The sequence below is a fragment of the Malus sylvestris genome, chromosome 8 (assembly GCF_916048215.2).
Source record: "Malus sylvestris chromosome 8, drMalSylv7.2, whole genome shotgun sequence".
NCBI lineage: Eukaryota > Viridiplantae > Streptophyta > Magnoliopsida > Rosales > Rosaceae > Malus > Malus sylvestris.
Window position 1 is genome coordinate 11,300,788 of NC_062267.1, and position 27,876 is coordinate 11,328,663.

Consider the following 27,876-nt stretch of genomic DNA (forward strand, 5'->3'; position numbering starts at 1 on the left):
TAATGAGTATTCATATCCCATAATACTAATAAATATATTTCCATGCATCGATGACATCAAAACTGTTAAAAACCAATGTATACGAACTTGATATCAATATAATGTTATACATACCATATTTTCATATCAGAATTATACCACCTTTTAAAAAGATATGGAACTTACTAATATATATATATATATATATATATATATATATATATATATATATTCATTTCTATTAAAAAGATGATACAAATATGATATGACAAAAATGTGATACGAGAAACACTTTTTAAACGTTTTCCTCTTTGTAAAGGGAGAATTGTGGAATATTGACCTCCCTTTTTGTGTGCTTTAATCACTAGATTATTTTCATACCTTATTTATATCTCTATATATGCGTCATATCTTTGATAGAGAGGTTATACAAATATAATATGAAAAATCTCTTGTAATGAGATTATTGTGGATATTTCCGTTATGTGTGTGTGTGTGTTTTATTTATTTAGCAATAATATGATTTACATAAGGGAGATGAGGTGGGTTTAGCCTAGCAATAATCTACACTAAGGTGGAGGAGGTGAGCTTAACCTCACAACGTGCTAGCAATAATATGGTTCACATTTGCCTTTAGCAAGAATCGAACTTAAAACCGCTCAGGTACGAATAAAAAGGAATACCACTAAACAGTAGTACTAAATGACGAATGACTGTGTTTTTTAATCAGTAATGTTTTTAATGGTTTACTTATTAGAGGACTAAATCAGGTAGAAAAGAAAAAATAATACTGGGAAGAACTATCCGCGACGACAATTATTGTATAGACGTAAGGGGCAAGAAAAGATAAAATAAGTTTAATTTTAAATGTGACTAAATATTTTGACAGAAGAAAGTTTTGTGTCTAAATACGAATGTATGTACAGCCGGTCGGCTAAAAAGATTGAAGATAATATTCTGATATAACCATCCATCAGGCAAAATGGATAGGGATAAAAAAATGGGATAGGGATGCATTTAATCCACCCTAAACGGCTTAGATGCTGATGTATATCACAATATTGGATAAGATTTTCTATTAATTTTTTGCTTTTATTGTTTTAGAAGATATACATAGTTTTATCGAACAAATGATATTATCTACATTAAAGATAAAGACGGACTTAGTCTCATAATTGTTAGAAATAATGTGGTTTAATTTTACATTTGACGAGAATCAAACCTAAAATCTCTCAGTTACAATCACTTAACTATAGTATTAAGTGGCAGAAGATGCACATACTTATGTGTCAAATTATAAGACTATATTTTAAAGAGATAAAGTTTTTGAATAGAGGGACAAAAGTTTTCCATGGGGCATGTAATATCATGGTAATTTTACTAATTGTCTTTACATTTACAATTTTACTTATTATGTTTGAAAGATGAGTTTCTCTCTACTTATTTCTTTTCCTTGGGTACTTTCTCTTTCTTTCTCTCTCCTCCTACTTCTTCGATATTCTCTTCCTCCTCATACTTGTCACAACCCGTCCCAGAGATGTGTACTATTTTATTCCCATTGACGTGAAATGACGAAAGTGCCCTTGGACATTAAAAGTTTGTGGTGTGTGATTTGTTTTGAATGGGACTAATTAAGTTTTCCTAAGTTTTTGGAACCACTTAGGAATTTAGAAACTTTGGGTTGTGATTAGGTGGTTGACTAATTTTGCACCACACATCACTCTTCCATTCTTTCTCTCATCTCCCGTACTCTCCATCTCGGTTCTTTCTCTCTCTTCGAACTGGTACGGACACACACAAGCAAACCTAAGATCTACACGGATCGAAGGTTCTGAGGTCTCCAGTGGGTTCCTAGGGTCCTTACGAGTCGAGTGGTACCCATTTTCAGCAAGGAAACCTTCGAGAAACCCTAGTTTGAAAGGGAGCCGTGGGTGTACAGTACACCAAACCAGTTCGTGGAGGTTTCGAACCATTTCAAGGCTTGTAAAGGTATCTCCTCTTCCTCATAAGTGTTTTGGATGAGTTTTGACTAAGTTTGAACGTAAGGAAACCATGGAAATCGAACCTCCGAGGGTGGCACTATTCACCAACTTTTAAACCCTTGAGTTTTTGTAAATTTTAGGATCACAGTGAGCTCAAAGAGGTCATCACGATGCTCGGAGTACATCGTTGGTAGGATTTGGGTCGCGGGAAGCTCGAAAACGGAGTTTTGCAGAGGTCGCCGGTGTTTGAGGATTTCTCCGACGTGATTTCATGTTATTCGAGGTGTGAAAGAGGTATAACGCGATTCTTTATCTCCTAAGCTTCATTTTGGTACAAATTGCATGAAAAATGGTGAAGAAATGAGTGAGATTAAGGAGTTTGAAATATTGCCCAGTTTCCGGCGCTGGCGACGGTCGCCAGAGTCTGGAGGTTGAAGACGATGCACGTGGGCGGCGCGTGAGGCCGTGCCCTCCCCGGCGCGTGAGTCATAGGAAAAATTTTCTAAAAATATCACGATGTTCATGAGGTTATTTAGATCACTGTGGTATATTCATATACCCATTTTGAGCAATGTATGAGAAGTTATTAGCTAGTCTTGTCTATGTGCTTTAAAATAACGTTTTTATAGTTAATTCGCATATAGGTGAAACTTATCCCGAGGACGAGTGTATCCACGGGCGACTCGGGGGTTACGACCCATCGACATATCAGTGAGTGGGCTTTTGTTTTCAGTATGTAGTTATATACTTGTTAAATTTCCCAGAAATGTGTTTTAAATGAAAATATGCTTTGAAATAATATGTCAAATGCTTCTATATTTTGAATATGCATTGCATGGTTGCATATATATATAAATGTGGTGCTGTGGAGGCACAAGTGAGTTTAGGTAAGTTATGTTTGGTTATGTGAATCATCGATGATATGTGAAATGTGATATGTGATTAAGTAATGTTGAGCTCATAAAGCTTCACCTAGGGTGTTTGTGAATTAACCAGAAATATGAAGTACATGCCTGTTTATTTACGTCACCTCCAGCACTATATGCTCATATTGGATCCAACTTAAGTGCACATTCTTGTTGTACATACCTTGTTTATGGTTCCGACTCGTAGGTGACTAGCGATTTATCGCCCGGCTATTATGAGAGAATAGAATTGAGCATAACTGTATTTCACCCAACCTTGTCGTACAGACCCTTTTCAGTGGTTCTGACTTATGTGCAGTATATTGCCGTATAGGTCATAGTAGTGACTCCGGCTAGATTGAGTTTGAGCTATGAATTCAGCCGTATAGACCACCTCAGGGGTTCCGGCTAACATATCATATTTCTAGGAATTTATGCTTACCTAAATTGTTTACTCTATTATATCTTGGTATGGCATATATACATATGAATATGATTATGTGAAGCATGAATTGAATTGATTTGATTTCAGATATATATATATATATATATATGTATGTATATGCTTATATCTTGATTCTGGGAAAATTATACATGTTTTACAGCGAGGGGTTAGTTATGTTGATAAATGAAATGGTTTTGTAAAACATTTGTTTTTGCCCACTCACGTTTTCTGTTTTGCGCCCCTCCAAGTTTTAAGTAAGATTGCTGTTGGTGGCTCGAGATCTTCGGCAGTTCTGACCTATTTGATTAATTGTAGGACATTCCTGGTACTGTGTAACTAGTACTTATCCTACTGGACTGCACCTAGACTGTATGCTCTAAATTAGGAGTGTTTACTGTTGTAACTAACTCCTATCACTTTCTGTTTAGTAGTGCACTTGAATAATCTGGTTTTTAATTATTCGTATATTTGCTATCTTTATCGCTTCCGCACTATGCACATGGCTACGTCACTCTCACGTGACGGCCAGCATGCCTTGACCTCGGTCAGGGTGTGTCATACCTCTTCTTCGTTATTCTCTCTTCCTCTTCTTCTACATATTGTTCTTCAAATTTATGGGTTTTTTTTTTCTTTTACGAGAACGATTGGGATTTCTTATTTTGTATTTTCCTAGAAGTATTTTTTCTTTTCTAAATTATTATTATTAAGGAGAAGGGGAGTTTGTACCCTAGACGCATTGGTGGAAGCCCGACACCTTATCTACTAGGTAGTGGACCACATGCTTTTTTAACGTATTTGATTTTTGAGGTTCTGATGATTTGGATGTATGAATTTTGAACTTTTCCTGAAGTGGAAGAATTTTGAAATGGATTTTACAGAAATGCTGGGATTTTGAAACTGATATTGCATCAGTGCTAAAGTTTTTAAAAAATTGATCTTGCAGAAGAGCTGGAATTTTGAAATTTATCTTGTAGAAGTGCTAAAAAATTAAAATTGATCTTGTTGAAGTGCTGGATTTTTGAAATGGATCTTATAGAAGTGTTAAAAATTTTAAAATTGATCTTGTAGCAATGCTAGAATTTTGAAATTGATTTTGCAGAAGTGCTAAAAATTTTGAAATTGATGTTGTATAAGTGCTGAAATTTTGAAATTGATCTTGTAAAAATGCTGAAAATTTTGAAACTAATTTTGCAGAAATGCTGAAATTTTGAAACTGATCATGTAAAAGTGCTGTAATTTCAAAATTGATCTTATAGAAGTGGAGAAAATTTTAAATTTGGCCTTGCAAAAGTGCATGAACTGTAAAACTGATCTTGTAGAAGTGCAAAAATTATTTTTTACGGATCCAAAATCAATTTGAAGTTTTTGTGGATGGTGTGAATGGGAAAATGTGGTTGATTGGCGAGTGTGATTGAATCTAAATTGGACTGCTTATATATCTCCGAGAAGGAAGATCAAATCACTGGTGTAGTTGTAAAAAAGAAGTACGTGCAATAATCATCTTTGACTAATAACCTATGCTGGGTTTGGTAGGAGACAAGTTCTCCATAGATGACTGCCTGGTGAGAGTATGCGAGCCTCTGTTAGACGCATCTCAGAACTATAAAGAATATGTGCATCTTAGTCTTGTAAAGAATATCCCATTGGATAGATGATCTGAAATCCTTGATAAATGCTCAGGCTATGATATGTAGAAGACAAGAAGTACCCTTATCGATTGCATTTTCATGAATATGTATTTGTAAAGGTTTGTTATTTTATAAATGCCTATACACCCTGATGAAGGTTCGATCCCACCAATTCTTTTCCTTTTAACGACTAACTATTTAACACACTAACGTTATCATCGTACTAAAAAATGTGTGTTCTTCTACTAATGAAATATTGTACTTAAAGAAATGTCTTATTTTGTTAGTAAAACACATCACTTCTCACTTGAAAAAAAACACTATTTTTTTAAGGTAGTAAGAATTTATCAAGAAACCATCAAGAAGTACATAGAATAAGCATGTCAAACACAACCAAGATGTCACACACACCATTAGAACACCACACAGTTTCACAATAAACATGAAAAATACTCATTTAATATCATTCTTACGCGAACTTTTTCTTTTTGTTTGCAGATGATATAAACTATTCTTATTCACGAGAAAAGAAGAGGATTCAACTTGTATATAAAGGGATATTAAATATAGGCCGGCCGTACTTGTGATGGTTCCCAAGGATCTAGGATGACCACTTAGGTATACGTTGCCATGATATTGTTTTATGGAATCGGGCAGGCAGAAGTTTGGCCCGATTTTTTGGCCTTTTAACCGTATATTTAGTCGTACTGACATGGCCCCACTTATTTGTTTTCGATTGGAGCATCAATTATGCACTCTACTTTAGCCAATTAACAAAATTTATATTCATATTTTTTGTCATAATCTTAGTACATTAATATTATTTTTCATTAAGGTTACAAACTCACATGGGAGGTTAGAGTTGAAAAGAGGATTAAAACTCGCCTTGAATGTAGGGCTAGCATTTTGAACCCGACCTGACCCGTTAAAACTAGTATTTGGGTGAGTGCTTAACGGGTCAACCCATTAGTCACCCGTTAAATAACGGGTTATTTTGGGTCAACCCGCGAAACCCGTTAGCACCCGTTAACACCCATTAGTGAGGACTTTTGTGTAATTTCATAGTTGGAATAGAAAACCTAGCTCTGTCTGTTCTCTCACGTTCGAACCCGGACTGCACGTTCCTCTCCGAGGTTGCCGTTCTCTCCCCCATATTCTTCCTAAAAAATCAAGGTTTCACTAAGTTCTGTCACATTCTCTCTGGTAAGTTCCGATTCCCCTTCACCCCTTCTTCTATGGCGATTACTTTTTGTTTCTGCAGATTATATTTTTCGTCTATTTTTCTCAGTTTTTGCTTGAGCTTCGAATAATTTGGAATTAGTTGATTTGTGTTTGATGATTTCAATTGTGATTGTGCTTTTGTTGTGCAATTGCGATTGTCCTTCGCAAGTTAGATAGAGAGAGATCTTCCCACTTCTCCACCCCGCACACTCGATTCATACACACACACATACATACGTTATTCTTCTATCTATCAGTTTCTAGTTCTACCATGGGTTCGATGGCGATGGAGGAGGAGAAGCAGGCGGCGGCCAAGCCTTTTGACGAAGAAGCCGCCTCTGCGGTGGTGAAGGAGCTGATATATATATATATATATATATATATATATATATATATATATTATTAGAATGCAAAACTTAAAAAAAAAAACAAAAAAACAAAAAAAATTGTTAACGGGTGAAATGGGTTACTTATTAGGCTTAACGGGTTGGGTTTGGGTGACCCGTTAGCTTAACAGGTTGGATTGAACCCGACCAAAACCCAATAAACCCGACCCGTTTACAGGTCTACTTGAATGTATGTATAGTAGAAATGATCTATGCTACTACATCTACATACCTCACATAAGAACTTTTTGTTTTAATAGATTGGTTGGGACCGTGACACCACTTTTTTTGTTTAAATTTTTTTTAACAACTGATATATCTACATTAAGAGAGAGAGATGGTGGGCTTAGCCTCATAATGGTCTAGCAATAATATGTTTTTAATTCTTCTTTGACAAGAATCGAACCTAAGAACTTTCCATTACAAGTGAAAAGGAATATTACTTGACCGTGACACCACATATAACCATATATTTGTACTAAGAGGTGGAGGATTTAACCTAAACAACGACAAAATGTGCATGTTTTTAATTATGAGCTATTCGCACTCTACCTAGGTTTCATAAACCCTAAAGTTGGCCATAATAAAGAAAAGCTTTGGTAGTTGTCTACTCATAACTTATTTATTTACACGAAAGATAATGGATAATATCCAGTTGTCAAATAATAGGACTTCGTTTCTTTAAAGGTGGGAAGTAGCCAATTATGAGGTGCCTATCTCAATAGATGTATCGTTACATTTGATCGAACCTTTAACTTTTTGTCTACTCGTGATTGCTTAATCATTTTTGCAAACGTCAACAAAGAAAATTCAATCACCAGATAACGTTCTCTGAACAGTCAAATTTAGCCAATCAGAAGGTCTGGGTGGAAGTTACCAATGAAAAGGTTAGTTCGGATGCGACCAATCAGAAGATTAGATATCACGTGGACATTTTGATATTATTATCCAATTTAAACCAAACAGGCAGTCTTACAACACGCCCGAACTACATAAAAATAATAACTTACTATGTAAGAAAGAAAAAAGTGAGATTCAAAAAGATGTCATCGTTTAAATAGTCAGCCAAATCCAATCTAAGATTAGATAGTTGCATGTAAGTGGTGGATTGTCTTAGTAGTTAAGGCATACTATTTAACTCACTATGTCCCGAATGTCCAAACATTCTTCCTCCTTCTAGTGTAAATTAAAATAGTAATATCGCTCATATGAAAAAAGACAAATAATACTATTGAGTTGCACGATAGTATCGCAAATGACCAAAATTGTACTTGTGAGTTGAATTAATCAAATTTGAATATGTTCTTATGCCGATTTTGTTCTTAGACAAGAAGGTCGTTAATTAAGGAGAATATTTTGTGTACAATCATGATATTCTGACTTGCAATGGCCATCACAAAGTAGAAGGCAAATACTAAACTACTGGGACCGATAAGATAATTTTCATGATATTGATGCCACATTCTTCGCTAAGATTTTGACATTGATGATACAATTAAAGATGCGTTATCACAAAGAGATACCCAGAGAGATACTTTTTCTACATAATAATGGAATATTGGAAATAAGATAATTGGTAATTAGCACAAATATATAAGACCGTAAAAAATATCACATAAATATATAACTGTAACAAATGATGTACTATTTACTCAAATCGAAATATCAAAACTGAAATGGAAATGAAAGTTAAGCTTCAGTGCCAAAATTGACGTCATGAAGCAATGGCGTCAAATAAGTTTTTTTGTTATTTTCAAAGGCAATCAACTTGCCTTACATTAAATACCTAGCATATTTAAGTATTTTTTAATATTATTTTAAGCCAGTAGCCACACAAATTTTATTACTTTTGTTTAAAAAACATAAATGAAGTAATAAATTTTGACATATCGGATAGAAAGAAAATATTGACAATATATCAAATTGCCAAGTCAACCATCAAAATTAAAATTTGATATTTTAAATTTAACATCTCATTTAGAGATGATCTAAGCATTTTTGCTTACTAACAATTCTCTCCGGGGACCTTATTATATCTTGTCGATTCACCTTTTCATCCTACAATATTTTTGAATTATCAAATCCATTTGATTTCTAGGTTCGGTCTTTAGAGTTCAATTTGGAAAAATCAACCAAATTGGATATCCGTTAACATTTAATTATTATGAAATTTTCAACATCAACATGAGAAATATAATTCGTGTATTTATTGAATAATCGTAATCGACGGACGATTAATGATTCGTTTTGACCACTAAAATAAAATAAAATATCAACCCAGAAATCATTTAAACATCTAATTTGTAAAATTTTCAACGTCAACATGAAAAATATGATTCGTTTGTTTATTAAATAACGGTAAGCCGGTAGACGATTAATGATTTGTTTTGACCACCAAAAAATAAATAAAATACCAAAAATAAAAGATTTGTACACATATAAATACAGATTGTATGTTCTTAGAAAAGCATAGGAAGTGTGGAGAAATTGCTTTGACACATGAAAAGGAAGCAAAACAACAACCCACAACACTAAACAGGATAAGAGTTTTCGGAAGTGGATTTTTCTGGTTACTGTCTTCGCCACGTAATCACGAACGTGTCAAAGCGCGTGCTCATCATGCCTCCCTGTTTCGCCGGCGGCGTACGTTAGCCTTTTCCCCTCCCCCCTTCAAAACTCATGTGACTCACTGTTGTCTATATATATACCTCTCCACTTTGCTCCCTCTTTCTGAACCGCTTTTTAGCTCCGTTATCCTCCACCCCTTCCTTTAACCTGCGCACACCCCCTCGATCTTATGACTCTCCGTCTTCCTCCTTTCAATTGATGACAACAAACCCCGTTATCTGGAAGCTCAAACGACGACGCCGACGCATCGGTGAAGGGTAATTTCGTAATTTCACCGATCGCCGACCTGAAGAAACTCCCCCTGGTTCGGTTTTTTGCGCACCATCTTAATCTAGTCCAGCCTCGAATGGACGTCCTGGTGGGCCCGACCTTCTCCATCGACGTGTCGTCCTACGGCCCTGCGCAGACGCAGGACAACCGCCACCGCAGTGGCCTGTACTTGAATCAGAACCGAGGCGCCGCGGTGGTGGAAGAGGCCTCGTCGGACAGCTCGTCATCGATCGGAGTTCCGGATGACAGCGAGGAAGAGGAAGATTCCAAAGGTGATGACGGCGATGAGGTGCAGAGCAAGTTTAACAGCGGCGGAGGAAGTGGACGAGGATTAGGTTCTCTGGGTTCATTCGGATCACTGGAAGAGTCTCTTCCAATCAAGTAAACCCCTCCGGATCTGCAAATTTTAATCCGAAACCGATCAAATTTATTGAATTTTCAGTTTTTGGTCCGTCATGTAATTAATGGATTAACTAATTAATCACTTTAAAATTAATTTTAATTTTGTTTTTATTTGTTCAGGAGGGGATTATCCAACTATTTTTCAGGAAAATCAAAGTCATTTGCCAGCCTGTCAGAAGTGTGTAGCTCTGTGAGTTCAGTGAAGGAGGTAGAGAAGCGAGACAACCCGTTCAACAAGCGGCGGCGGGTTCTGATCGCCTCCAAGTGGTCGAGAAAATCTTCCTCGTCCTCCTCCCTCTACAACTGGCCAAACCCTAAATCCATGCCGCTGCTAGCCCTAGCCGAAGAAGGAGACGAAGACGATGACGAAGAACAGAACCGTGACCGGCAAGGCGACGGAGACAACGCGTCGCAGCAATCCTCGTCGGACGAGGAGGATCAGGAGAGGAGGAGGGCCCCACAGAAACTGCTACACAGGAGGCTGAAGAGCTTCAAGTCCAAGAGTTGCTATTGCCTCTCAGATCTGCAGGAACATGATGAACAGTAACAATTTGTGCTAGTTTTTCTTTTAAATTTTAATTTTAATTTTTAGGGTTGTGGGATGGGTGGAGGGGGGTTTGTGTTGTTTGTATGTGGCACTCGGAAGAAAAATATAATGTATTATATATATTTGTAGTAGTATGATTCCATTTGTGTTTGGATAATTGTTTTTTATAGTTTATTTTTTATTTATTTTTAGTGTTAATGGGATGTGGATAAGCATATGGTGATCTGCTGAGTCGGATATGTGATGTACAAAGACGTGTTTGCCCCTCCAATCAATTATTTTGTCAGTTTATGGTATGGAATATTGGCTTTAAAATAGTGCAGATCATTTATCTTCTTTCCTATCTTTTAAAAAGTAACAAAAATAAAAATGTTATTCTTTATCATCTAATTGTAGGATTTGTACTCTCTACTAAATAAGAGATTCACATGCATTGATGGACTTAATTTTTATTGGAGAGATGATACAAGTAAATGGTAAATGTAGCTACTCAAACAGAATGTACTCTTCCGTTTTTTTGCCTTGGAACAAATGGACTGAACTTCTGATTGTGTTGAGCTGGACATCAATGTTTGACATATGTCGATGAATCCAACTCTCTAAATTGTGCCAAAGAATAGAAGGGAATTTAAGGGATGCCTACGAATAGGGCGTGTTTAGCATGCCGGATAACATACCAGATAATACTATTTAATACTATCCGGTGTTTGGTGCCATTCTGTATTAAATTAGCACCGGATTATTTATGTGGTCCGGCCTATTTTATACGACATACGCCGGATAATTTATACACTCAGTGCCATAAATGTTCTTCAATCTCCTTTTGAGGAAGTAAATGAACATGATAATTTTTGATGAATTGAGTTTTTAATCCGATACTGCATCAAATGCCTGATTAAATAGTCAATACGCTCGACTAAATAGTCAGTACTATCCGATGACAAATTATCCTATCCGACTGAAATAATCAGTACAGTCCGAGATGCCAAACGAGACCTTAATGTAGTTTAGGACTCGTCAATCTGAGCAAGAAACAAAGTAGATGTCAAACGTGTGCTAAGAATCGAAGGGAATTTAACAAATGAATATGAGCTAATTAAGCGACAATGTATTATAGGACTCATCAATCCGAGCAAGAAACAACGAAAACACGTGCACATTGAAAGATTTTGGAGATTTTGTTAGGCCGATGGAAACGAGGAAAACGAGCAAACAATAAAACACATGAAAACAGAAACGGGTGGAACTAAACAAACCTAAAAATGGCAAGCATTAGCCATGAAACCTAACTTTGGAAGTTGCTAGAATCTTTTGCTGGAGGGAGGATGGAAAAGTAATTTCATTCGATCCACTAAGATGAGGGTTTTGATGAACTCAATTTGTCATACTCATTCCTTCTTGCAAGCGAAGCAACATAATGTGCTTCCTTTATTTGTTAAAAGAACACATCTCGCCTACCTAATTTCCAACGAGTTTGCTAAGAACTTGAGTCAATTCCCATATTGTTTTGAGGCAAGAGTACGTTTTCCACTACTTTATGGCTGTGTTTCTTTTATCTATCGTGACGGGTATGGCCGTCCTCGTCACAAGACATACTCGTTTGAAGTCGTTTTGTTGTAAATGTGATCGAGATAGGTTTTGAAAATTTAAGCTCGGCTTAGGTCTTGTCCCCGAGCTAGGCCTATTCAGGCTGAACTAGAAGTATTACAGGGTATCAAACAAGTGATATGTTTAGTATTTTCAAATGGTACCTTCATTATATTTCTAGATTTCTAAAGGTGACATTGAGTTGCAAATGTGGTTTAGTGCAACTGGTCATGAGCAATGCGTCTGTCCCTTTGCACTCAAATTAGAATATATATCTTGTAAATTAGAATAATTTTATTAGAATATCGTCTTATTAAAAATGATATATAGCTTGGGTTGGGCCAAATGCAAAAACATCAAGTTTAGGCCCTTTTCTTCTCACAAATTGGTTGTTCCTATAAGCATGTTTAAGGTGCGGACGAAGCATGCAAACAAGGATCTAATGGCTGAAAATGGATGAGCTCATGTCATTGCGTGCATTCAAAAAATTTTAAATTTTTTTATTTAGTTGACATGTTTTTGTTCGATGGAGGGAAATATGGGGCAAGCGGGAAATAAGGGTTGGCTGTTGCGCGCGTTGAAGAGTAAAAAACAGGGGAAGAGGGGAAGACATAGGAAGCTGAAGTTTGGAACAAATTTGTGGTGGATCGAAGCTAAGTTTCGGTTGTGACCTTTAATTTTTTTTGTTGTTCATTGGGTGTATTTGTGACAGCGAGGGAGTGGTAGATTAAGGTTTTCTCTACCGGGGAAAAAGGGCATAGAAAGGGAAGTGTTGAAAGGTGTGTGCTAGCTGAATTTATAGAATATTGAAGTTGTGCTTGGATCAAATTGAAGTTGGCATGATGGGTTCATCCACAATCTCAGAAGAAACCCAAATTTTGAAGGTGATTGTTTGAATAATTCAGAACCTATGTTATAATGCATTTCCATTAGAGTGTGGGTTTTTTTTTTTTTTAAAAAAAAAGGGTTTGAAACCATAATATCGATGGTTATCAGTGGATTTGGTTGAGATCGTGAAAGTGGATTTTAGATATATAGGTGTAAACTTTGTGCTGGCTTGTGATAAGTTGTGTTGTGCTTGTGTAACTTTGTTACAGGTAGACATTGAAGTATAATTCGATGAGGGTGAGGTAGAAGTAGAAGAAATTGTCGTTGACAGAGAGGATGTAGATGTAGGGGATGAATTAGATGCAGGGAGGGTTGAATTTGTGGTACCAAGAGTAGATGAAGAGTTGAAACCAAAATTGAAAATGGAGTTTGATTCGTTAGATGAAGGGTATAGGTTTTACAACAATTATGCACTTGCAGCGGGGTTTGGGATTCTAGAGCATAGTAGGAGAAAGTCCATTGATGGTGAATGTTGGTTAATGAAAGAATTTGTTTGTTGCAAACAAGGGAAGAAGAGAGATGATGGTAATCCCAAACGTAATAAGAAAGGAAAAAAGGGAGATGCTAGAACTCAGTGCAAGGCGAAACTTGGGTTGAATAGGGGAAGTGGTTGTGAAAAGTTTGTTGTAATGGTTTTTGTTTGTACCATACTTGACCAATCCCGAAACTACTAAGCACCAGTCAACGTTATACCGTCAAGGACCCAAAAGAGTTTCCTTCCAACCGGGAGGCCAATCATAGCGCGACACGTGTCGACATCAGAAGCCAATCACAACACGACACGTGTTAATGTCAAAACAAAACTAGAAACTCTCTTCTATAAAAGGAGATCATTCTCCCACAATATTTTCTATTGTCATTTGTACTAAATCATTCACTAGTACTCACTAAAGGAGAGCTTGAACCTATGTACTTGTGTAAACCCTTCACAATTAATGGGAACTCCTCTACTCCGTGGACGTAACCAATATGGGTGAACCACGTACATCTTGTGTTTGCTTCCCTGTCTCTATCCATTTACATACTTATCCGCACTAGTGACCGGAGCAACCTAGCGAAGGTCACAAACTTGACACTTTGGCATGAATTCAATAAAGAGGTGATTTAGACAACTCGGTCCAAATCCTCTTACCTTCCTAGCAATGAAACACTCGAGTTCAAAGCTTCAACATGAATGCTTCCAACATGAAACAAAGTCTAAGTATATGTCAACAAGACTATACAAATAAACGAACAGCTTCACAGTATATTTGTTTAATCATACATTCCAACACATTCATACATAAGCCAACTGTGCTTTGAAAGGGTTCAACATACTTTGTGTCATTCGACACTTGCTACAATGTGCCTCAACACCTTGCCCTTATTCTCACCAACTAGGTGATGAAGGAACTTACCTTCGTGCCACCAACCAGGTGATAAAATGTACAACCCGTACTCTAATATTATTTGGCAATTTGCCACTCTTATCACCAACCAGGAAAAGAATGAACTCACTTTTGTGCCATCAACCAGGTGATGAAATGTACAACCCGTACTCTAATATTATTTGGCAACTTCCCATTCTTATCACCAACTAGGTGAAGAAGGAATTGATCTTCGTGCCACCAACCAGGTGATGATATGTGATGAAGGAACTCACCTTCGTACCACCAACCAGATGATAAAAGCAACTCACCATTCATTCCACCAACTAGAAGACGAGTGGTACAACTTGCACATGTGAACTCCTAGCATTCAGAAATAATAAAAAACCCTCAAGCTTTACAACTCAACTAGGGGAGCACTTATGCCCAATAAGAGTTATAGTCACCAACAAAGTCTTATTGCAAGCCAACAACAACTTCAGTGCATGGTATACGAAGATCAAGCTATTCAGCCCTCTTGCATCTGCTTCAGACATTTCTCTTCTGTAACAATGCAAACACTACAACTCGTAGAAAGCTTCACACATTCTTCATTAAGACTGTTCAAAGCAAATCCAATTTATATGATTTATCTAAACCTTCAAATACTACAAGGTGTGGCTTGTATATGTTGTATCTCCTACATTTTCAAATTTCCAGTTTTCCCAAAAAATAAAAAAATAAAAAAATAAAAAAAGGGAAATTAGGAAATTCAACAAAGCTTCATCAATGGAGGACAACTATAATTCTCAAAAGCTTCACACACTCTTGATCAAGACAGTGTGAAACAAAACCAATTTATGGTGCCAACAAGAGCTTCATCAAAGGAGTTCAACTACAATTCTCAAAAGCTTCACACACTCTTGATCAAGACAGTGTGAAGCAAAACTAATTTATGATGCCAACATGAGCTTCATCAATGGAGGACAACTACAATTCTCAAAAGTTTCACACTCTTAATGAAAACAGTGTGAAGCAAAATCAATTTATGATGCCAACAAAAGCTTCATCAAAGGAGTTCAACCACAATTCTCGAAAGCTTCACACACTCTTGATCAAGACAGTGTGAAGCAAAACCAATTTATGGTGCCAACAAAAACTTCATCAATGGAGGGCAACTACAATTCTCAAAAGCCTCACACACTCTTGATCAAGATAGTGTGAAGCAAAACCAATTTGTGGTGCCAACAAAAGCTTCATCAAAGGAGTTCAACCACAATTCTTAAAAGCTTCACACACTCTTGATCAAGACAGTGTGAAGCAAAACCAATTTATGGTGTTAACAAAAGCTTCATCAATAAAAGGCAACTATAATTCTCAAAAGCTTCATACACTCTTGATCAAGACGGCGTGAAGCAAAACCAATTTATGGTGCCAATAAAAGCTTCAACTTCAACTACAAAAACTTCAACTCCAAAGCTTCACCTACAAAGCTTCAACCCAAAAGATTCACCTACAAAGCTTCAACTCCAAAGCTTCACCTACAAAGCTTTAACACAAAAGATTCACCTACAAAGCTTCAACTCCAAAGCTTCACCTACAAAGCTTCAACAAAAAAACTTAATCTACAAAGCTTCACCTACAAAGCTTCAACTCCAAAGCTTCAACACAAAAGCTTCACCTACAAAGCTTCACCTACAAAGCTTCAACTCCAAAGCTTCATCTACACAAGCTTCAACTCCAAAGCTTCATCTACACAAGCTTCAACTCCAAAGCTTCATCTACAAAGCTTCAACACAAAAGCTTCACCTACAAAGCTTCAACTCCAAAGCTTCACCTACAAAAGTTTCAACTCCAAAGTTTCACCTATAAAACTTCAACACAAAAGCTTCACCTACAAAGCTTCAACTTAAAAGCTTCACCTACAAAAGCTTTAACTCCAAAGTTTCACCTACAAAGCTTCAACACAAAAGCTTCACCTACAAAGCTTCAACTCCAAAGCTTCACCTACAAAAGCTTCAACTCCAAAGATTCACCTACAAAAGCTTCAACACAAAAGCTTCACCTACAAAAGCTTCAACTCCAAAGCTTCAACTCCAAAGCTTCACCTACAAAAGCTTCAACTCCAAAGCTTCACCTACAAAGCTTCACCTACAAAGCTTCAACACAAAAGCTTCAACTCCAAAGCTTCACCTACAAAGCTTCAACACAAAAGTTTCACCTACAAAAGCTTCAACTCCAAAGCTTCACTTACAAAGTTTCAACACAAAAGCTTCACCTCCAAAGCTTCAACTCCAAAGCTTCACCTACAAAAGCTTCAACTCCAAAGCTTCACCTACAAAGCTTCAACACAAAAGCTTCACCTACAAAGCTTCAACTACAAATGCCAAAAGCTTCACACACTCTTGATCAAGATAGTGTGAAGCAAAATCAATTCATGGTACCCAACAAAGCTTCAACCTTAAAGCTTCACCTACAAATCTTTAACACTAAAGCTTCACCTATATATATATATATATATATATTCAAAAATTCAAAAATTCAAAAAAAAAATCGAATATTAAAAAAAATAAAGGCCTAGGCATCCTCTTCTTTGGGCCAAACAACTTTCATAACAAATATATATGAAGGAAGAGTTTTGGGCTACCACTTAGAAAGGAAAACGGTGAAGTTTTGTTAATTTGGAAACTTGGCTACTAGCAAGACACCTCATTTGTCAACTCCCTCGACCGGAGACTTGGGGGACTCCTACCATATGCTATTGCACCTTGATATTCGGAAGTCTCACGACCACTCAGTGACTTAGATTTTTCAAGTCTCCAACCAAGAAGTTTTCCTCACTGGGGAAATTAAGGCAGCATTACCTCAACCTACATGCTTTACTCACAAAGCTTCAACATACAAGCTTCAACAAAAGAAAAAAAAAATTCAAAGAACTTTGTGAAGAAGACCTTGGTATATTTAACACAATACATTGAAATGAAGCAAAACTTATTTATTGATATCTCTGATAAGTTACAAATATGTACATATACATGAATCAAAATAAACAAACAAGAGGGAGCCTTCACAAAGGTTGCTCAGGAGAAGTTTCAACAGTCGGCAGAGCCTCAGAAAGAGGAAGCACCAGAGGGTGATCATTCGGAGCCTCAGTACTGGGCAGAACCCTAGAAGGAGGAGGCACCAAAGGTTGATCATTTGGAGCTTCATTACGCGGTACAACCCCAGAAGACGAAGGCAATAAATGCCTTTGGAACAAACCCACAAACCTTTGATGATCAAGTAAAATCTGACCATCAGATTCCTGCAGCTGGTCAAGATTCCTCTTCATGTTTGTAGCATAGTCATGTGCGAGCCTGTGCAACTATTTATTCTCATGCTTGAGCCATCTGATCTCCTGTTTGAGACTTATCACTTCAGTTGCCAATGATTCAACTTGGCGGGTTCGAGCAAATAGGCGTTGGGCCATATTAGACACAGAATCTGCACACTGAACACTGAGAACTAGAGAATCCTTAACAACCAACTCATCAGATCGTTTGGAAAGTAGTCTGTTATCTTTGGGAGTGAGAAGGTTCCTAGCCACCACCGCAACGGTCATATCATTCTTCATCACAGAGTCCCTAACAATAAGAGGACCAGTAGGGGATAAGAAGGATGGGCACCATATGTTGTCTTGAGGAGGCATGGCTGCCTTTTCACCAAAGTTCAAGTCAAAACGACGATCGGATGGGCCAGACAGTTTCCGAAATAATGAAAGAGAAATGAGGTCCAATAAATCTCTGACGTATAAAAATAAAGGGAAAATTCCTACAAGCAATAACTCTCTAAACGTACTTCTTGCACAAAATTGGTGCCCCTATAAAAGATAGGGCAGCAAGGCCGCTTGTTCAAAAATCGAAGAGGCAGCACTCTTCGGATTTCGAGAAGTAGATTTTCCTAAATAAAATATGTCAATAATCCCCACACGCAACATTAGCTCCTTGGGCACCACAGATAACTTTGCCAAAGATCTCTGACAAAATTTAGACACATAAATTTTGAAGGTTCAGCTACCCTACCAGTACCCATAAAGGTAAAGGAACAACACCACTACTTGATAACTAGAAAGTTCCTATGTGTGTTAACCTCTGTGCTCTGTGGCAAGGCAGACTAGCAAAAATGCCTAACCTTTACTCACATTCTAGAAAACACTCCCAATAGGATTGCTTGCTCAAAATTCGAAGAGGCATCTCTCTCTGAACCTCGAAAGCCAGACTCCCAATATGATTGCTTTCTCAAAAATCGAAGAGGCACCGCTCTTTGAATCTCGAAAGCCAAACTCCTAACATGATTGCTTTCTCAAAAATCGAAGAGGCATTACTTTTCGAATCTCGAGAGTCAGACTCCCAACAAGATTGCTTTCTCAAAAATCAAAGATGCACCACTCTTCGAATCTCGAAAGCCAGACTCCCAACATGATTTCTTTCTCAAAAATCGAAGAGGCACCGCTTTTCGAATCTCGAAAGCCAGACTCCCAACAGGATTGCTTTCTCAAAAATCGAAGAGGTATCGTTCTCTGAATCTTGAGAGCCAGATCCTTAACATGATTGCTTGTTCGAAAACCAAGGAGGCACCGCTCTCCGAACTTCCAGAGCCAGATTTCCTTAGATAAAGCTTGTCTGCAATCTTCACACGTAACATCAGTTTTCCAGATACCACATACCATTTTTTCAAAGTGCTCTGACAAAGTTAAAACACGTGAAGCTTGCAGCTCCCATTACATTGCTATGACTAAGAAGGGTAAATGAATAGCATTACTACTTGTTGTTGGGAAAACTCCTATATATGTCTACCTTCATCCTCCACGAACAAGCATACCTGCAAAAATGCTCAACCATTCCTCATATCTAATAGGGCACTCCCAACGAAACCTCTCGAAATACTCAGATTCTTTTCCTCCCTGATAATACCTCTGCAAACAAGCTACACCAGAGCAAGAGTATCTTATATCATCAAGGTTAAAAGCATGAGTATCCCATATCATTCTTTTTCCCTGTCTTTTCCTTTTCCATTGCTCTTACCTGCAAGACAATGAGAAAGAAAGCAATCAGTCGAAATCTGAAATCAAACTTCCGATCTGAAACTGATTGCCCGAAATCTTTGCCCAGTTGCTCACCTACCTCAGAACAGTTAATACAATATTGGCTCTTAACACTGAAACTGCCAAGCATGGATGAGTCGCTGAGAAGTAGTACTCTGAATGACCATTCAAAGGCAAAGGTTGCGCACTACTTCTGCGATGCAAAATATTGAAGCAGAAGGTTCAACGATGAGCTGGAACAGATCACTATAGCACGACGCCCTCTCTGCAGACCCGCATAATCCAGACAGAGGAGTCTAAGTCAAATCCAAGCTTGACATCTTTGCCCTATCCGAATAGCTCGAGAAGCTTCAACAACTTTTCGCTGACACCGTCGCTAAATAGCACAGCCTTGCCATGCCACATCCACTACTTTGTCAATAGCAAAAGTATCCTATATCATCAGGGTTGAACATACTCTAGATTTGATGGACTTGTTTTGACCCTCAAATTCTTGAGTCGACCTTATACTTTGGAGGAAACCAGAATACCCTCCAGCCCAGTTCAAGAATAAGCCTGTGGAAAGTTACTTCTTCAAAAGCAAAAGTATCTTATATCATCTATTTTTCTTTTTCTTTTCTTTATCCTTCTTCTACCTACAAGATAGGGAGAATGAGAACAATCAGCCGGAACTCGAAATCAAACTTCTGATTTGGGATTGATTCTTGGAACTCTGATTACTTACCTTATCTGTCACCTCTTTCGGCGGATCTCTTAGCTCGGCGACTTGGGGGACTCATACGACATGGTTTGTATCGCGCTTGACCAAGCTTGAAACTACAACTAAGTGAAGGTCACAAACTTGACACTTTCTGTTATACCAAAGTCCTCACTGATTTTGTGCATCAACAGTTTTCATGGAAGGACATAACCACCCTATGTCAAATGTGTCACACTTATTTAGATCACACCATCAAGTTTCGAGAACAAAGAAGGCGATGATTGAACAATGCGCGAAGGCCAATATTTCCACAAGTAAACAAATGGCTTTGTTGGAGGTGCAAAGTGGAGGAATTGGAAATATTGGTTGCACCCCCAATGATATGTATAATGCAGAACAATAATTTATAACCTATCAAATTGGGCGTGATGCCGAAATGTTGAAAGAGCATTTTGAGGATGAGAAAGAAAAAAAGATTCATTCTATTTCAAGATGGAGATTGACGAAGGCGAAACACCTGAAAATTTCTTTTGGGCAAATGTGATATGAAAATTAACTTGACACACAAATTAAACCCTATTGATGACAATTATAGTATTAAGCAAGTAGGGATCGTTATAGACCAGGGATTAACTAGGGCTGCTAATCAACACAAATAAGACTAAAAAACACTAAACTAGACTCTATAGACTCAAAACTGACTTAAAACGCTAAAAACAACAACAAACAATAAAAAAAAGACTCAATTCTAGACGTAACAAGTGATTTGGACGAAAATAAGACTTAACTTGACTCAAAAGACTAAAAGAAAACTGATTATGACTCAACTAACAAGACTTAATGAATGAGGGATTGTTTTTGACGAATTTGAAACTTAAAACAGAAACTTTGCATAAAACACTTTAATAAAACAAATTTGATGAATTGAAAAAGGTGAAAGGCTAGTTAGAGGGTCCTTCTCCACACATGACATATGCAAACAAACCAATTTCTAGTTATTATTCTTTTAAACCATGAATGACAACACCCCAAGTCAACCGTGATAGCACAAATTAACCATCAGATTTTCCTTATTTCATTGAATTGGACGGGATACACATCAACAACAACAAAGCCTTTTCCCACTAAGTGGGGTCGGCTATATGAATCCTAGAACGCCATTGCGCTCGGTTTTGTGTCATGTCCTCCGTTAGATCCAAGTACTCTAAGTCTTTTCTTAGAGTCTCTTCCAAAGTTTTCCTAGGTCTTCCTCTACCCCTTCGGCCCTGAACCTCTGTCCAGTAGTGACATCTTCGAACCGGAGCGTCAGTAGGCCTTCTTTGCACATGTCCAAATCACCGGAACCGATTTTCTCTCATCTTTCCTTCAATTTCGGCTACTCCTACTTTACCTCGGATATCCTCATTCCCAATCTTATCCTTTCTCGTGTGCCCACACATCCCACGAAGCATCCTCATCTCCGTCACACCCATTTTTTGTACGTGTTGATGCTTCACTGCCCAACATTTTGTGCCATACAACATCGATGGCCTTATTGCTGTCCTATAAAATTTTCCCTTGAGCTTCAGTGACCTATGACGGTCAAACAACACGCCGGATGCACTCTTACACTTCAACCATCCAGCTTGTATTCTATGGTTGAGATCTCCATCTAATTCTCCGTTCTCTTGCACGATAAATCTTAGGTAGCGAAAACGGTCGCTTTTTGTGATCTTCGCTAGATTGCTCCGGTCATTAGTATGGATAAGTATATAAATGGATAGAGATAGGAAAACGAACACAAGATGTACGTGGTTCACCCAGATTGGCTACGTCCACGGAATAGAGGAGTTCTCATTAATTGTGAAGGGTTTACACAAGTACATAGGTTCAAGCTCTCCTTTAGTGAGTACAAGTGAATGATTTAGTACAAATGACATTATGAAATATTGTGGGAGAATGATCTCGTAATCACGAAACTTCTAAGTATCGGAGTGTGGTATCGTCTTGACATGCCTTATCTGTCTCATAGGTAGATGGGGCATCTTCTCTGGAAATACTCTTCCTCCATCCAGGGGTGGTATCTTTAACTGGTGGAGATGCACAAGGTAATGTATCAATTTCACTTGAAGCTTACTTGTAGTTTCAGGCTTGGTCAAGCGCAATACAAACCATGTAGTAGGAGTCCCCCAAGTCGCCGAGCTAGGGGATCTGCTGGAAGAGGTGACAGACAAGGTAAGCAATCATAGCTCCGGCTGATTGTTCACAGTCTCCCTATCTTGCAGGCAGCATGAAGGATAAAGAGAAGAAAATGAGAAGAGATGATATGGGATACTTTTGCTTTTGAAGAAGTAACTTTCCACAGGCTTATTCTTGAACTGAGCTGGAGGGTTTTCTGGTTTCCTCCAGAGTATAAGGCCGACTGAAGAATTTGAGGGTCAAAACAAGTCCATCAAATCTAGAGTACGTTCGACCCTGCTGATATGGGATACTTTTGCTTTGACAGAGTAATGGATGTATCGGCACGTGTGCTGTTACGCTTGTCTCCACATGCTTCCTTGTATCCTTCTCCCTTGCCCTATATGTTCCTCAGGCAGATGCGGTATCTTCCCTGGAAGCATAAGATGTTGAAGATGAGTACTCAAAAGTAATGTCAGGTAAGTAATCAGGTAAGGGGTTCCAGGCAGTCAGTTCCTAGCTGGAAGCTTGATTCCAAGTACTGACTGATTGCTCTCTTTCTCCTTGTCTTGCAGGTAAGAACAAGGTCAAAGGAAAAGACAGGGAAAAAGCATGATATGGGATACTCTTGCTTTTAACCCTGATGATATGAGATATTCTTGCTCTAGTATAGCTTGTTTGCAGAGGTATTATCGGGGGGAAAGAAAGCTGAATATTTCGAAAGGCTTCGTTGGGAGTGCCCTCTCAGATATGAGGAAGGGTTGAGCATTTTTGCAGGTCTGCCTGTCCGTTGGGGATGGAGGTCGACATATATAGGAGTCTCCTTAACAACAAGTAGTAATGCTATTCCTTTACCCTACTTGGTCATAGCACGGTAGTGGGAGCTGCCAGCTTCACATGTTTTAACGCTGTCAGAGCACTTTGAAAAAGTGATTTGTGGTATCTGGAAAGCTGATGTTTCGTGTGAAGATTACAGACAGCTTTATCCAAGAAGATCCGGCTCTTGAAGTTGGGAAAGTGTTGCCTCTTCGGTTTTCGAACAAGCAATCCTATCGGGGATCTGGCTCTCGAGATTCGGAGAACGATGCCTCTTCGATTTTTGAGAAAGCAATCATGCTGGGGGTCTGGCCCTCGAGATTTGGAGAGCGGTGTCTTTTCGATTTTTGAGAAAGTAATCATGTTGGGAGTCTGGCTCTCGAGATTCGGAGGGCGGTGCCTCTTCGATTTTGGAGCAAGCAATCTTGTTGGGAATGTTTCCTCGAATGTGAGTAAAGGTTGGGCATGTTTGCTAGTCTACCTTGCCACGAAGCACAGAGGTTGACACACAGGGACTTTCCAATTATCCAGCAATGGTACTGTTCCTTTACCCTCTTCGATTTTTGAGAAAGTAGTCATGTTGGGAGTCTGGCTCTCGAGATTCGGAGGACGATGCCTCTTCGATTTTGGAGCAAGCAATCTTGTTGGGAGTGTTTTCTCGAATCTGATTAAAGGTTGGGCATGTTTGCTAGTCTACCTTGCCATGAAGCACAGAGGTTGACACACAGGGACTTTCCAATTATCCAGCAGTGGTACTGTTCCTTTACCCTTATGGGTAATAATATGGGAGCTAGACCTTCAAAATTTATGTGTCTAAACTTTGTTAGTGTTGTTTCTTTGTTATTCTTTTACCCTTCTTGGTCAGAGCGATGTAGTGGGAGCTGCAAGCTTCACGTGTTCAACTTTGGCAGAGAACTTTGGTAAAGTTATCTGTGGTACCCATGAGCTACTGTTGCGTGTGGGAAGTGGGTGATTGAACAGTACGACTCATGTGTTTTCTACTTCACCAGAAGTCTTCGACCGAATGCCCATAATTTCCGCAAAGCTGAGTGTGCGTGTGACAGGTGCTGACAAGGCTGGAAAAGTAGGTGCCTCTTCGATTTCTGAGATCGGCCCTCATGGTCTCTGAGCAGCCCAGCTTTTGAGAAAGCAAGCGCCTCTTCGATTTCTGAGATCGGCCTTCGTGGTCTTTGCGCAGCCCAGCTTTTGAGAAAGCAAACGCCTCTTCGATTTCTGAGATCGACCCTCGTGGTATCTGAGCAGCCTTGCTTTTGAGAAAGCAAACGCCTCTTCGATTTCTGAGCAGGCGCCTCTTCGATTTCTGAAGCTCCGTCGAGTGCAGATTTTTATAGAGGCTGGCATTAAGTTCCAAAGCACACTTGAATATCCACCAGTAGAAGCTTCATTCTTGCACTTCTAAGATTTTGATTTGTCCGACCTTTTCTCTCTTCAATACCTTTGAAAATGTCTGGCCCCTCCGACCGTCGTTTTGACTTGAACCTTGTTGAAGAGGCAGCCCCGCCTTCTCCTTACAACATATGGCGTCCATCCTTCGTCTCCCCTACTGGTCCTCTTACCGTTGGGGATTCCGTGATGAAGAATGATATGACCGCTGCGGTGGTGGCCAGGAACCTTCTCACTCCCAAAGATAACAGACTACTTTCCAAACGGTCTGATGAGTTAGCTGTTAAGGATTCTCTGGCTCTCAGTGTTCAGTGTGCAGGTTCTGTGTCTAATATGGCCCAACGCCTATTTGCTCGAACCCGCCAAGTTGAATCATTGGCGGCTGAAGTGATGAGTCTCAAACAGGAGATTAGAGGGCTCAAGCATGAGAATAAACAGTTGCACCGACTCGCACATGACTATGCTACAAACATGAAGAGGAAGCTTAACCAGATGAAGGAATCTGATGGTCAGGTTTTACTTGATCATCAGAGATTTGTGGGTTTATTCCAAAGGCATTTATTGCCTTCGTCTTCTGGGGCTGTACCGCGTAATGAAGCTCCAAATGATCAACCTCTGATGCCTCCTCCTTCTAGGGTTCTGTCCAGTACTGAGGCTCCGAATGATCCCCCTCCGATGCCTTCTCTTTCTGGGGCTCTACCGACTGCTGAAACTTCTCCTAAGCAACCTTTGTGAAGGCTCCCTCTTGTTTGTTTATTTTGACTTATGTATATGTACATATTTGTAGCTTATCGGGGATATCAATAAATAAGCTTTCCTTCATTTCAACGTATTGTGTTAAATACACCAAAGCCTTCTTCGCTAAGTTCTTTGAATTTTCTTTTGTTGAAGCTTTGTGAGTGGAGCATGTAGGTTGAGGTAGTGTTCCCTTAATTTCCTGAGTGAGGAAAACTTCTCGGTTGGAGACTTGGAAAATCCAAGTCACTGAGTGGGATCGGCTATATGAATCTTAGAACGCCATTGTGCTCGGTCCTGTGTCATGTCCTTCGTTAGATCCAAGTACTCTAAGTCTTTTCTTAGAGTCTCTTCCAAAGTTTTCCTAGGTCTTCCTCTACCCCTTCGGCCCTGAACCTCTGTCCCATAGTCGCATCTTCTAATCGGAGCGTCAGTAGGCCTTCTTTGCACATGTCCAAACCACCGTAACCGATTTTCTCTCATCTTTCCTTCAATTTCGGCTACTCCTACTTTACCCCGGATATCCTCATTCCTAATCTTATCCTTTCTCGTGTGCCCACACATCCAACGAAGCATCCTCATCTCCGCTACACCCATTTTGTGTACGTGTTGATGCTTCACCGCCCAACATTCTGTGCCATACAGCATCGCCGGCCTTATTGCCGTCCTATAAAATTTTCCCTTGAGCTTCAGTGGCATACGGCGGTCACACAACACGCTGGATGCACTCTTCCACTTCATCCATCCAGCTTGTATTCTATGGTTGAGATCTCCATCTAATTCTCCGTTCTTTTGCAAGATAGATCATAGGTAACGAAAACGGTCGCTCTTTGGTATTTCTTGATCTCCGATCCTCACCCCTAACTCGTTTTGGCCTCCATTTGCACTGAACTTGCACTCCATATATTCTGTCTTTGATCGGCTTAGGCGAAGACCTTTAGATTCCAACTCTTCTCTCCAAAGGTTAAGCTTTGCATTTACCCCTTCCTGAGTTTCATCTATCAACACTATATCGTCTGCGAAAAGCATACACCAAGGAATATCATCTTGAATATGTCCTGTTAACTCATCCATTACCAACGCAAAAAGGTAAGGACTTAAGGATGAGCCTTGATGTAATCCTACAGTTACGGGAAAGCTTTCAGTTTGTCCTTCATGAGTTCTTACGGCAGTCTTTACTCCTTCATACATATCCTTTATAGCTTGGATATATGCTACTCGTACTCCTTTATTCTCTAAAATCCTCCAAAGAATGTCTCTTGGGACCCTATCATACGCTTTCTCCAAATCTATAAAGACCATGTGTAAATCCTTTTTCCCATCTCTATATCTTTCTATCAATCTTCGTAAGAGATAGATTGCCTCCATGGTTGAGCGCCCTGGCATGAACCCGAATTGGTTGTCCGAAACCCGTGTCTCTTGCCTCAATCTATGCTCAATGACTCTCTCCCAGAGCTTCATTGTATGACTCATTAGCTTAATACCCCTATAGTTCATGCAATTTTGTACGTCGCCCTTATTCTTGTAGATAGGCACCAAAGTGCTCGTTCGCCACTCATTTGGCATCTTCTTCGTTTTCAAAATCCTATTGAAAAGGTCAGTGAGCCATGTTATACCTGTCTCTCCCAAAAGTTTCCACACTTCGATTGGTATATCGTCTGGGCCTATTGCTTTTCTATGCTTCATCTTCTTCAAAGCTATAACCACTTCTTCCTTCCGAATTCGACGATAAAAAGAGTAGTTTCTACACTCTTCTGAGTTACTCAACTCCCCTAAAGAAGCACTCCTTTCATGTCCTTCATTGAAAAGATTATGAAAATAACCTCTCCATCTGTCTTTAACCGCGTTCTCTGTAGCAAGAACCTTTCCCTCCTCATCCTTGATGCACCTCACTTGGTTTAGGTCCCTTGTCTTCTTTTCCCTTGCTCTAGCTAGTTTATAGATATCCAACTCTCCTTCTTTGGTATCTAGTCGTTTATACATATCGTCGTAAGCCGCTAACTTAGCTTCTCTCACAGCTTTCTTCGCCTCTTGCTTCGCTTTTCTATACCTTTCACCATTTTCATCAGTCCTATCCTTGTATAAGGCTTTACAACATTCCTTCTTAGCCTTCACCTTTGTTTGTACCTCCTCATTCCACCACCAAGATTCCTTTTGGTGTGGGGCAAAGCCCTTGGACTCTCCTAATACCTCTTTTGCTACTTTTCGGATACAACTAGCCATGGAATCCCACATTTGGCTAGCTTCCCCATCTCTATCCCACACACACTGGGTGATTACTTTCTCTTTGAAAATGGCTTGTTTTTCTTCTTTTAGATTCCACCATCTAGTCCTTGGGCACTTCCAAGTCTTGTTCTTTTGTCTCACTCTTTTGATATGTACATCCATCACCAACAAGCGATGTTGATTAGCCACGCTCTCTCCTGGTATAACTTTGCAATCCTTACAAGTTATACGATCTTCTTTCCTCATTAAAAGAAAATCTATTTGTGTTTTTGACGACCCACTCTTGTAGGTGATCACATGTTCTTCTCTCTTCTGAAATAAGGTGTTGGCTAAGAAGAGATCATATGCCATTGCAAAATCCAAGATAGCTTCCCCATCCTCGTTTCTCTCCCCAAAACCATGGCCACCATGAAAACCTCCATAGTTGCCTGTCTCCCTGCCCACGTGTCCATTTAAATCTCCTCCTATAAATAACTTCTCCGTCTGAGCAATTCCTTGCACCAAGTCTCCAAGGTCTTCCCAAAATTTCTCCTTCGAACTC

At 39.0% G+C, this 27,876-nt stretch overlaps 1 protein-coding gene and 1 long non-coding RNA gene across 3 annotated transcripts; both read left to right on the plus strand.

Annotated features, from left to right (window-relative positions):
* The first annotated feature begins 1,757 nt into the window (after nucleotides 1–1,757).
* LOC126633392 (uncharacterized) lies at nucleotides 1,758–3,022 on the plus strand. Of its 2 annotated transcripts, none has more exons than XR_007627047.1 (3): nucleotides 1,758–1,968; nucleotides 2,102–2,255; nucleotides 2,606–3,022. It is a non-coding gene; the product is annotated as an uncharacterized LOC126633392 (long non-coding RNA). The 2 variants fall into 2 exon arrangements; XR_007627046.1 differs by lacking the exon at nucleotides 2,606–3,022 and adding an exon at nucleotides 2,357–2,535.
* Nucleotides 3,023–9,108: 6,086 nt separating this feature from the next.
* On the plus strand, nucleotides 9,109–10,689 carry LOC126633259 (protein OXIDATIVE STRESS 3 LIKE 4-like). Its single transcript, XM_050303829.1, has 2 exons — nucleotides 9,109–9,825; nucleotides 9,967–10,689. The coding sequence occupies exons 1-2, from the start codon at nucleotides 9,521–9,523 to the stop codon at nucleotides 10,391–10,393; spliced, it is 732 nt and encodes a 243-aa protein (XP_050159786.1). The 5' UTR covers nucleotides 9,109–9,520; the 3' UTR covers nucleotides 10,394–10,689.
* The last annotated feature ends 17,187 nt before the right edge of the window (nucleotides 10,690–27,876 follow it).